This window comes from Cydia pomonella, chromosome 6 (assembly GCF_033807575.1).
Source record: "Cydia pomonella isolate Wapato2018A chromosome 6, ilCydPomo1, whole genome shotgun sequence".
Lineage (NCBI taxonomy): Eukaryota > Metazoa > Arthropoda > Insecta > Lepidoptera > Tortricidae > Cydia > Cydia pomonella.
The window spans coordinates 1,594,638-1,607,215 of NC_084708.1; the positions used below are offsets into that span (position 1 = coordinate 1,594,638).

The following is a 12,578-nucleotide window of genomic DNA, read 5'->3' on the forward strand; positions in this document are numbered from 1 at the left end:
ATTTACTATTACAAATCTGTCTGTTATATTATTGGATTCTTGGTTGGTTATTGTTTTTTGAAAAATAAATGTAGTCATTTATTTTTACGAACCATAACGCCAAATGTTGGCTAAAAATCAACTTCGTAATGTACTTAAAGCGTAAGCTGAATAACAAAAATTATTAAGGAGACATATTTGCGAAATAATTCAAATTTCTGAAACTTTTGGTAAATGAAAGTAGAAATTTAAATAAGCTCCCTTCCGAGGTTTTGCTGAGGGTCTACAGTATGGGGTTCTTCAAAAAAGGAGTGTACAGGTTTTTAAAGATTCGGCAACGCGCATGTTACACCTCTGGAGTTGCAGGCGTCCATAGGCTTGTTTCCCACTGACGTGGTATATATAAAAAGCCACATTTACAAGTATTGCTAGAAACATTTTATAGAATAGATAAATTGTTACAGGAAAGCAAAATAAAGATTTCTTAACAAATACAGTACATTCGCCATCAGATACATCGGAACAGATGAGATGTCCACAACTATCTGAACAATGCGTCTATTGTGAAGATTTATAATGCATGTTTAGATATTTTTAACCACTTTGACTACTCTGATATGTCTGGTGGCAATGACGACTGTTTCTAGAAGGTTTTCTCAAGGACTTCCTCAACCAACTCCTGCTAATAGATTATATACCTATAAGTTTAATATGTTTTGACGAATTTAGCAATAATGTAGTTTTCATCGTGAAATAAAGAAATCTAATCTAATCAACCAATCAACAAACAGTATGAGACTCTCTTCGGACCCCTTTGTTTGACATAATTATTGAAAGTCATAATGTAATGATTGTCAGATTATCATTAGTCATACTCATAATTCTGAAACCGTTGACTTCTCAGGATTTTCTTAAGGTTATCCTATAGATAGGTTAGGTTAGGATTGTTTTCCAGGATGATAATCCTGAAATACAAAAATACAAAAATAGTTTTTAAGTTCGTTACGCGTTTATAAGAAGAACACAAATTATGATTAATCAAAATGCGGACAAACAATACATTATGACTAAAAACTTTATGGGAAACAACGACCGACTCTCTTATTTACAAAGACCAAACAAATAAATAAATATTTTAAAACATTCTTGTACAGATTGACTAAGTCCCAAAGTAAGCTCAAGAAGGCTTGTGTTGTGGATACTCAGAAAACAATATATATAAATACTTAAATACATAGAAAACACCCATGACCCAGGAACAAATATATGTGCTCATCACACAAATAAACGCCCTTACCGAAATTGGAACCCAGGACCATCTTCATAGACAGACCAAAGTAGTAACATTGAAAATCTCAGAAATTATGAAGTCAGTAAGACTCGACCCACAAATCGATCCGAGCATTTATTTTGAATACCTCACAATTTTTAATTAGTGTAGAGTATTTTGACTAAGGGTGTCAAACAACAAAAAATCAAGATGTTTAATCCAGAAATTACCTACTTTTCCACACTTATTCGTATCACATCCAAGAACATATAGCTCATTAATTCTATTGTCTACAATCTGTCAGATGACAATCCCAATACGGTTGTCATCCCTGTCCCAAAATTCCCCGTGAAATGGGGAAGTTTATAATAAGACAAAAGGTAGGCAAAGTCGGTGTTTTAACTAGTTCACCAAGCTGGCTGGATGCCAGTCCGTTCAGGTGATGTGTCGTTTAGAGCTAGACCTGTGGTCATACATTAGAGAAATGATACAAGTACCCACTTTCTTCAATGAAAACTTATTTAATTTGAGCCGCTCGGACCAATAAGCTTTTCTATATCATTTGATATTTTACTAGTCGCTTTTCAGTGAAGGAAAATATTATACTTGCTAAACCTGCTAGAAAATCGAATATTGGCCTGAATATTTTTTACTTCCAGGGATCTCCTAACCTAAAATTGTCAAAATCAAAAAATACAAAAAATATTTTGCAAGTAGGCCTCAAAGGCTCTTTACAGTAATATCATATAGTGACATGAAAAACACATAGCAACATTTATAAATACAACAGCCAATACCTGTGTGTGTTAATAATACATTAAATCTGGAGATGTAAAAGGTCCCCAATGTCAGAGTACTAATACTAATAAGATTTGGAGGAGTAAAATAAAAGTGTCAAAAAGAAATTTGTATTAAAAAAAATCGCATCAAGACTGTTAAAAGCTAACAGTCTTTTAAACTAATGCTACAGAATACATAACTAGTCATCATCATCATCATCATCATCCTGGACCTTTATCCCTATTTGGGGTCGGCCTTCCTTGTCCTAAGCCTCCAGGTGGCACGATTCCTGGTTAGGTTCTTGTCGATTTTTTGTACTATAAGGTCTTTTTGGACCGTCGTCAACCAAGTGGCGGGGGGCCTTCCGCTTCCACGCTTCGTCGTCGGCAAGTTTAAGGCTGTTTTGACGATATGGTCTTCGGGTCGTCTTTGTATATGTCCGTACCATCTAAGGCGTTTTAATAGGAGCTTTTTAATAACTTTCTCGTTAATAGGAGCGACTTTAAAGCTGCCTCTGACATATTCGTTCCTTACTTTATCCATTAGAGTGACGCCCGCCGACCATCTTAACATGCGCATTTCTGCAGAATGGAGTTTGTTTAGGTGTTGTTTAGTAGTGGCCCAGCATTCTGAACCATGGAGTATGGCGGGTCTAATCGCGGTCTTATATAGTTTTCCTTTTACCCTCAGTGGCATTTTAACATCGCACATTACTCCCGTGAGCTGCCTCCATTTTAACCATCCCGCAGATGTTCTATGCTCTACTAGTATGTATCCAATAAGTCAAGTATATTATATTACAATATTATAGATATATCTGGTCTCCACGGTTAATACATCAAGTTTTTAGACGTAAAAAGTCCCCACGGTCTGAGAAAGAGAATAATACCTATTAATAAGATTTGGAGATGTAAAGTAGGGGTAAAAAGTGTAAGAAACACATGTTTCACGTCAAGATTTTGTTAAGCTAACGATATGAAAACTAGTCCTACAGAATAATGGGATAAATGGGATACTTATTATTATTATTTATTGTTGTTGATATATAAAAATAGACATAAGATGTAAATAATTAATGTAAATAGACATGTAACTTGCGTTATGACTGAATAAATTGAAATTGAATACATTACTTACTAGTATGTATAGTACAATTAATTGAAATGTTGCAGAAAAAGTCAAATATAATAAAACCAGATTTGTCATGTTTTTTTGGTATATGAGATTTGTGTGAATACAAGAATTTTACTTCTTTTTTTTAAAATAAATCCAATATATATTTAAAGAACTTTATCGTTTATTTTTCCTATAAAATTGACCGAAGCTTTCAACACTTCAGTCGTTACCACTCTATGAAGCTAGTTTTATAGGTTTCAAATTAAATTTTAACTAATTCTTCAACAATCGGTTGTTCTATTTGAAATGTAACTTTATAATATAAGCATTTATCTAGGTTGCTTTTCCATTAACAGAATTTTCCCGATAAGAGTTTGCAAAAGAAAGTTGATGGCTGAAAGATGGCTTGAGTTTATTACTCTATTTATGAGATAAAAAATGGGTAGCAGACACACCTAAGACACTAATTTCGAAAGAAACGGCTGTTTAAATAAATATTTACTCACATCTGTTTTCCTTGCCTAATTCCTGAGGCATACAATTTGAGAGGTGCGAAGTATTACAGATAGAAAAATAACCAATTCAACTCCTGTTGCCTTATAAGTCGCTACACCAAAATTTGTGGGGTAGGATATGCAGGTGAGTGAAGTGGGTGGTGTAGAAATGCGAGCGATGACAAGGCACGGTATGGAAAAAGTTGAACTTTCATAGGCAATAAAAACATACTATACTCGTATATAAGTATTGGACAATTTTTAACTCACAGATAAAGTAATGAGTCAAATAGAAGCTGGGGCAACACCTCCGTCACGGTTAAAGGTGCGACTAGACCGCAGCTTAAAAAACGGTCACGATACGGAATCGCAGTGACGCGTCATATGCGTACCGTTTTTGACGCATGCTCCCCACACCGCTGCTTAATAAACGGTGACGGTACGGAATCGCAGTGACGTGCTTCACGCGAATCTTTTATGTTCGCAAATCTTTCCGTAAAACACGCTGCATTTACAAAACATATGCCATAAGATCTCCGTGTAATATTTTTTGCGATTTTTACGCAGATCTATTTACGGTGCGTCAGCGTATTTTAAGCAGCGGTGTGGGGTGCATGCGTCAAAAACGGTACGCATACGACGCGTCACTGCGATTCCGTATCGTGACCGTTTTTTAAGCTGCGGTCTGGTCGCACCTTTAAGCGAAAATACAATACCATACGGCGTATTTGACGTTAATTTATAATATCATACAAGTAAGAACTTAATTTATACAATATTGAATAATGGAGAAAATTATAATAGAAGTTCAACAGCAGGCCGTAGGTAATATATGTTACTAGTAGGTATAATTTATTACACATGAAAAATACTGAAATAACTATTTTTAAATAACTAGGTGCTAAAGCCAAATTTTAAATTTAATAAAAAATTATAAATTATAAGATTTTAATTATAGTATTTAGGGCCTGTTTCACAATATCCAAGTAAAGTATTGGATAGCTAATTAACAAATAAATTAACTGCCAGATGAAACTTCTTGCAAAACTTAGCACTTTATCTACCAGTTAAACTTATTTGAAGATTGTGAAACGCCAACTACGAGTATCGGCCCGATTTGAAGAATTATTAAGACACGTTTAAGATCTTGGAAAGATCTTTAAAAGATCGATAACTAAACGACATGTCAAAATTGACGTTTATTTCGATTCCGCTGTGATCCCAATAAGATTTATCTACGATATTTCTAACGTCAAAGTGACATTGGTTGCCCGAATCGAGCTGCTTCTGTCAATTGTACGACATACAAACGATATATACAATAAATGAGAACTTATCTAAACCAGAACTTATAGTTATCGTATCTCATTCTTCGAATCGGGCCGTATGACTTTATTCGCCAGATAAGTGGCAAGTAGCGTACACAGTAACCTATGGTCATTTAAACAATGAAAACAAACAGAGGTAGCTCATATTGCTTTTTGTATGTATGTCATTCTACAAAACCCAGCGACGGAATTTACGTGTCGCAGTCAAATTGTGGAGATCCGACATTTTACAAATGGCGTCGTCAAGTTATAAACATGAAACGTTATGCAAATTGCCGAAGGTAAATTGTTAGTGCGCTCAACAGTGTCAACGTAAACATGATGGTTGTCTGAGAGTGACTAAGGTTTGCTGTTTTATCAATTTTTATAAACTTTTATACCACACCACCATACGGCCACCAAAATCTCAAGGTCACCCCAAAGCAAATCAGAGCACCCCACTATCCACGTGGTCTTGTCTGTCCTATCCCAAGTTCAACCAAATTGTGGCAAAATATGGTATTTTACAAGCTTTTATTTACTTTCACCTGACCGTTGTCTGTTTGTAATCAAATCTTGCAAGTTAAATTTGATCCACTTCCCGGTTTCCGATTGAGCTGAAAATTTGCATACATATGTAAGTCGGGTGACAATGCACTATTATGGTACCATCGAGCTGATCTGATGATGGAGACAAGAGGTGGACATAGGAACTCTGTGATAAAACAGCGGAACCTAATTGTGTTTGGGGTTTTTAGAATTTGCTCGATGAGTATTAGTTGCCTGTGGAAAGAAAAGTACAGTCAGCGATAAAAGCTTGTACCAAAAATGAAAATTTTGCCAAAAACTTATTACAAAATGCAAACGAACGAAAGAAAAGACGGAATTTTACAATTTAACTGTGACTTATACATATAAACGAAGCTCATACTACATTTTTGTCTTCATAAAACGGTCCAAATGGCTGACTTTTATCTCAGAGCTCTTTCCTACCGACGACCAGTTTCTTGCCGGCACGGTTGTCTGCAAGATTTCGTTTTAGTAGTATACTAAACCTACCTACTAGCTCAAGAAATCAGGAGAAATAATTCCTTGTGGTGTCCAGATAAACGTACTAAAGGTCTTCGGGGGTGGGAGTTGTGCTGATCTGATCGGTTCAGCCGCTTTTCGAGTTTTTGCAAAACCTCTATTCTAGTTCGTTGACAAAATCAATATTATTTAACGTTACCAGAACTTTCATCAGCTAGAAACTGGAACAAACAATCTAGTCTGACATGGATCCAAACGTCAACATGGACAGAGGAGGGAGTTCTGCTCCCAATATCTGTGCCACCGTTGACGTCAGAACGTTAGTAGGGCAGACAGAAATAAGCTCCAGCTTTAATGAGTTTTTGGAGCGGATTGTTAAAATGTGATTTATTAGTTTTATTAGCTATGTTGGAGCAATTAGTTTACTAAGTACCTATGCAGGATTTGATAGAGCAAGACGTTTGCAGTTTGATTTAATGTCTACCTACTTTTATTTTCGTGATTTTATTCCATCACACTTATATTTTGCTTCACTGACTTTACTTTTGCAGTGCAGATTAGAGAACTCTGTTGATCCACCAAAATTTATTAAAAACTGAGAAAAATTAAAAAAACAACCATTGAAATAGCAATTTAATGATGTTATGAAATAAATAAAACAAAATGAAATACAGCCGATGAAGCATAAAATAATCTAGATATTATATATGGAATAAAAAAAAATCTAATATACCTACCTTAAGGAATGAATGTGAATAGTAGCCTTAGCCACACGTTTGGTAAAGTCAATGTGAAGAAGACGCATATACAAATTATAGCGGGGAAGACCGTCACTGGACAAAAACGTCTTACATGAGTTCATACATTTGCTACTAAACGCAAGTACTATCTCAGATAATAGTTGATTGAAATGTGATTGAGTTTTCAATTGTGTGCTGGATTTAATAAGGGTTTATACTAAGCAACGCTATTAAATACTCTTTACGAAAAAGAAAATTAATACTTACATAAATAAAATAATAACTATGCCATTCAGTTTCTTTAAATGGACTTAGCCATGCCCCAAAATTAACGGAGTTTAAAAAAACACCATGTATCTGATAAAACACAGTAGCGTCAAATCCTGTGATGCTAAGCTAAAATTAAGCTCTTAATAAGTTTTTGGCAAAAATTTCATTTTTGGTACAAGCTTTTATCGCTGACTGTACTTTTCTTTCCACAGGCAACTAATACTCATTGAGCAAATTCTAAAAACCCCAAACACAATTAGGTTGCGTTGTTTTATCACAGAGTTCCTATGTCTACCTCTTGTCTCCATCATCAGATCAGCTCGATGGTACCATAATATTGCATTGTCACCCGACTTACATATGTATGCAAATTTACAGCTCAATCGGAAACCAGGAAGTGGATTAAATTTAACTTGCAAGATTTGATTACAAACAGACAACGGTCAGGTGAAAGTAAATAAAAGCTTGTAATAAAAAGGTTTATTATTCCATCAACTCTTACACTTGGTTTTCTGACAGTAAAGAAAGCGACTTCGAGTATTTTGACGGATGACCAATTAATTCAAAACGCAGGAAACGACTACCATACGTATCCTAATTTTAGCAGCCTTTGTTCCTGTGAGTTTGTCATTGAATGCATTAAAATTTAAACGTACAAAAAATACGAGCATAGTCCCAAAAATATAAACAAAGGAGTATTTTACGTCATGTCAAATGGCTTTTGAATAACTTCCTCATTTATTCTCGGAGACCTTGGTTTTACCAGAAATAGAAATACTGAAGCGAAATTGTGAATTCATGCCAAAATTTTTCAAAATTGCTAGAACCTTGGGGTGAAGTCATCACTGAGGTCACAAAAGGACGTCGCCCTGGCGATACATTATATGCAAAATAATATTTTTAGAATGCTTTGCTTTCTGTGTTTGTGTGAAAATAAAATTGACTTAAAATGTAATTCTTTTCTTCATGAGGAAAGGGCATGCCAAAAAGGAATGAGTATTATTATAACTGATGGAACTTAGTAGAAGAAAGTTAATGAATACTGTTTCTACGACCAAGATAATAAAATAAGGTACCTGGGCGGCTAAATATTTTTTAAGGATATCCAGAAAAAAAAATCCGATCTCTATAAATATATTAGAATATAAAGAATAGAAATAATTTATTCGTAACCACGAACGTCATCATCACAAATTTAAGAGCTGCGCTCTTGTCGGTGAAGCAATCTCCAGGCATGCCTTTCTTTGGCCTCTTCCTTGACGGCCTGATACGACACAACGTTCACTTTCTCCTTCACTTGATCCATGTATGTCGTTCTTGACTTTCCTCTATTTCTCCTTCCTTCTACTTTCCCTTCTATGATGGTCTTAATGAATTCGTCGTGTCGTAACAGGTGTCCCAACATGTTTCCTCTTCATGTAACCACAAACACAAAATAGAAAATTATACAAGACAGAGAGACATAAAAAGTAGAAAGTGCCGTGAAATGGTCTCATCTCAGCATGTTGTACGGATATCAGACAAATTATTTTTATTGACATAAACTTCCTCCAATATTCACAGATAATTACATATGTACAATGCTCCACACTAGGTACATTAAACACTTCTCAGGGCCCCGATATTGCGGTGGAAACTTACGATTGTCAATCTGCACCACAAGAGTGGATTCCTTGGAGTTTCATAGAACACAATCCAATCACTCTACCTCCAAAAGCCACGAACCCCAATTTACCTACTAACCTTCATTTGCACTTTGTCTACTGGGGTTTCCCAAACAATAAAAAGCCGGGTCCAGACGGGCGGTAACGTGTGATGTAATAGGTATTCTGCGTGTGGACGGTACTACAAGCAATCGAGCATCACACGTAACGCTCGTGCCGGCGCTCCGCTCTCGTCGTGATCCATCGGCTGTCGGTTTTTTCCCGCGAACACAAAGGTGCTCGCAAGTCGCAATACCGTCCATACGTTGACGATATTATCTTACATTACACGTTACACTCATCAGTACCCCTAGTGTAAATTTATTCGACAGCAAAACGTGACGTACTCGTTTGCGTAGTTTCATTTTTTATTGGATTTAGAAACAACGCGCCAAGCGGGACGTTTCGGAAACTCAAAATCCCATACAAAATAAGACTTAACGTAAACGCGTAAGTCACGTTTCGCTGTCGAATAAATTTACACTAGGGGTACTGGACCCGACTTAACATGTTCGAGTTCACAAGACGGGCCACGGCTGTCGTACATTTAAACGCTCTATACATTCATCATAACCCCGGATCACATGATGCCACCCGAGAGGCTTGGACCCTGACATTGCGATCCTTCTTATCGAAACAATATGTACATTTTGCTCACTGAGGAAGTTCCTCAACTGGGACTTGATGCGCATCACAGTTACCGCAACTGCTAAATCTTATTACGTTGCAAGCTTTAACGTCCTTAAATCTCTTCTTCTTCTTCTTCCTAGCGTTGTCCCGGCACATTGCCACGGCTCATGGGAGCCTGGGGTCCGCTTGACAACTAATCCCAAGATTTGGCGTAGGCACTAATTTTTACGAAAGCGACTGCCATCTGACCTTCCAACCCAGAGGGTAAAACTAGGCCTTGTTGGGATTAGTCCGGTTTCCTCACGATGTTTTCCTTCACCGAAAAGCGACTGGTAAATATCAAATGATATTTCGTACATAAGTTCCGAAAAACTCATTGGTACGAGCCGGGGTTTGAACCCGCGACCTCCGGATTGAAAGTCGCACGCTCTTACCGCCAGGCCACCAGCGCTTCCAACGTCCGTAACGTCCTTAAATCTATAAGTATAAAATTAAAAATTGAAAAAAAAACACACGCATTATGCCAATTAAATACATTTTATACCAACCAAACATGCTCACATCAAAACTGCTGGATTATCAGACATAGCTAAGAACTAAGTACTGCAAGGTAACTCGCATTCACGTATAAAAGCCGCAACAAATCCGGTCCGTCCATTAGAGAGCTACGATGCCACAGACAAAGATATCAATCTTAATATACCCCTGTTTTTGTGTCGGGGATTAAAAATAACTAAAAACATGAACAAACCTGAGAAATTTTCCTACTATTGAAGTTTCTCAAACTATGATTCGCATGAGAAGTTTAGTGGAACGGGCCACAGCTGGGCTGCGTTACCCAACGCTGGGGTAAAAATAGCCCCGGATCACATGATGCAACCCGAGAGGCTTGGACCCTGACATTGTGACTGTCACCCATGATTGATGGACGTCTGCTATCTTTAGAGGAAGAGCGAGCTTCGTTTCAGAAAGTTTTAGACTGATTTATGTAAAGTAGTTTTAGGGGGAAAATATATTCTGTGCATGGTGGTGGCATCGCCTGGCGGGTTTGGAATACTTCACTTTATGAGCGGTTTTTAAGTCACTCATTAAATTTGTATTTTTTTATAAATTTTGTGTTTTTTGTACTCAGAATCACTAGCTCTTTCGATCCTCGATAAGAAAATGTTCCAGAGTTTTTTCCTATTGTGTTACCATTTTCCCATATACTTTGTATGGCGGTAACAAAAAGGAAAGTTTGAAAAATGCATGGAAAATTTTTCTCCTACATCCTGACTACAAATAACACAAAAAAGGCAAAAAAGGTCACTTAAGAAGTGGCTAAAACAGAAACGCTTTTATCTGTCAATTCACAGCTATCTAATCGTATGATAATGTGATCTCATTATCATACCAATTATATTATAATTTAAACAGTTGACTTAGATCAGTCATGTCCTGCAAGAACTAATCAGATCAGTCATGTGTGTGTTCATGTTAATGTGAGCTCAATGTGAAACCGGCTTATAAAACTGCAGGGAAGACCGTCTTTGGGCAAGAACTCTCGTATTTATATATGTACAGGAAGCTGCAGAGATAACTGACCCCCTAGCATAGAAACTTGTTTACAGGGGGTTAATCTCTGCAGCTTATTGTACATCGCTTAAGAGGCTCTCTGGCACCAATGACCTTCGATCTGAATCCTTTAGTTTCCTAATGATTTTTGTGGCTTATCATATTAACAGCAACGGCTTTTTGAACAATATATAGTATCCCATATTTACTTCAAAATTAATTGTTTTCGAGATATTTGGCATCAAAATTGAACAATTTTAGACCAAAAAACTGGTTTTTTGGCCATAACTTTTGTGTTAATTAGTTTACAATTCTCTGATCAGTTTTAGACACATCAAAGAGACCCTTCACAGCAATCAAAATATGTAAAAATTTATTTTTTTGACAACGGCTCAAAATTTGTCAAAAATCGATGAAAACCGCGATGAAAAGAGCCCCTTAAAAGCTTACCGTTCTGTCGAAAACCTCGGCCAATGGTTATGCTTATTGTATAGACTGACGTTTATCTAAATAGCTATTTGTGCGTTTCGTACGTTCCGTACAAATACCCATACATTTGACGTGCCCCTCCCCGCAAACTGTTTTGTACAAAAAATTACAGACAAGGCGTCCATAGTTGGTTACATTCTCTAAGGTTAAAAGAGACAAAAGAGATTACAAACTGTCTTCCTTATAATTATTCACCTTACTATGAAATGACGCTTGGTCGTGGCCTTCCGGTCAAAAAAATTGAATACCCTTATTAAAGAAATTAGAAAATAACGTTGTGTTCACCTTTTTATATCATCCGATCTTCCATCTCCATAATTGTTGCCCCTCCCTAACAGTGGTCACTCTAACTCCCAGGGCACGCCTGAACGACCCTGGTCTGGACCTCAAGGTGGAACTCCTGGACTCCAGCGCAGCCAAGCACAAAGCCGCAGTCAGACCTAAGAAGAACCATCCGAAAGGCAAGAGTGTGAAGACTGAGGAAAGGTAAATTTTAGTGGGCTTTGCTTTTGGATTTCAGAGAAAAGTCACTCCATACAAATGTAGTCCCGTCCATATATCGTGGTTAATACTTACATCAAATTCTCTAAAAACATGATCCATAATATTAAAAACTTGAGGAAAGTGGAGACAACCTTTGTCTAAAGATAAAGGTAGTTTATTATTCAAGTAGGCATATTACAATGCGCTTATAAACGCCAAATAAAGCTACTCCGGCTCTAACCTTACACCTCTGACCCGAGAATATTTAAACCCCTCCTAAATTGGAGAAGGGTAAACCAATATGGGACCAGCAGGAAACTCGGCGGGACACATAATATGCGAAAAGCTAAAAATATAATATCTTATTTCTATGAATTATGAAATGACAGAAAGCTTACTTACAGTTTGAAGGTGGTTTGAAGTGAGCTGATTACTTAAAGACTAATAAGAAAAGTAACTGTTTTTGTTGTGGCTTGATGATGGTTTGTTGGTGGTCTTTTTTTTAATTTTTTTTTTAATTTTTTAATATTATAGGACATAATTACACAAATTGACTAAGTCCCACAGTAAGCTCAATAAGGCTTGTGTTGAGAGTACTTAGACAACGATATATATAATATATAAATATTTATAAATACTTAAATACATAGAAAACACCCATGACTCAGGAACAAATATCCATGCTCATCACACAAATACATGCCCTTACCAGGATTTGAACCCAGGACCATCAG

General features: G+C 36.6%; 1 protein-coding gene across 3 annotated transcripts in view; it reads left to right on the plus strand.

Annotated features, from left to right (window-relative positions):
• LOC133518609 (obscurin) overlaps window positions 1-12,578 on the plus strand; it is a 149,761-nt gene that overhangs the window by 7,717 nt on the left and 129,466 nt on the right. For all 3 annotated transcript variants that reach the window (XM_061852270.1, XM_061852271.1, XM_061852272.1), the window contains exon 3: window positions 11,719-11,847. In XM_061852270.1, the coding sequence (XP_061708254.1) occupies window positions 11,719-11,847 (129 nt within the window). The remainder of the gene's footprint in view (window positions 1-11,718; window positions 11,848-12,578) is intronic.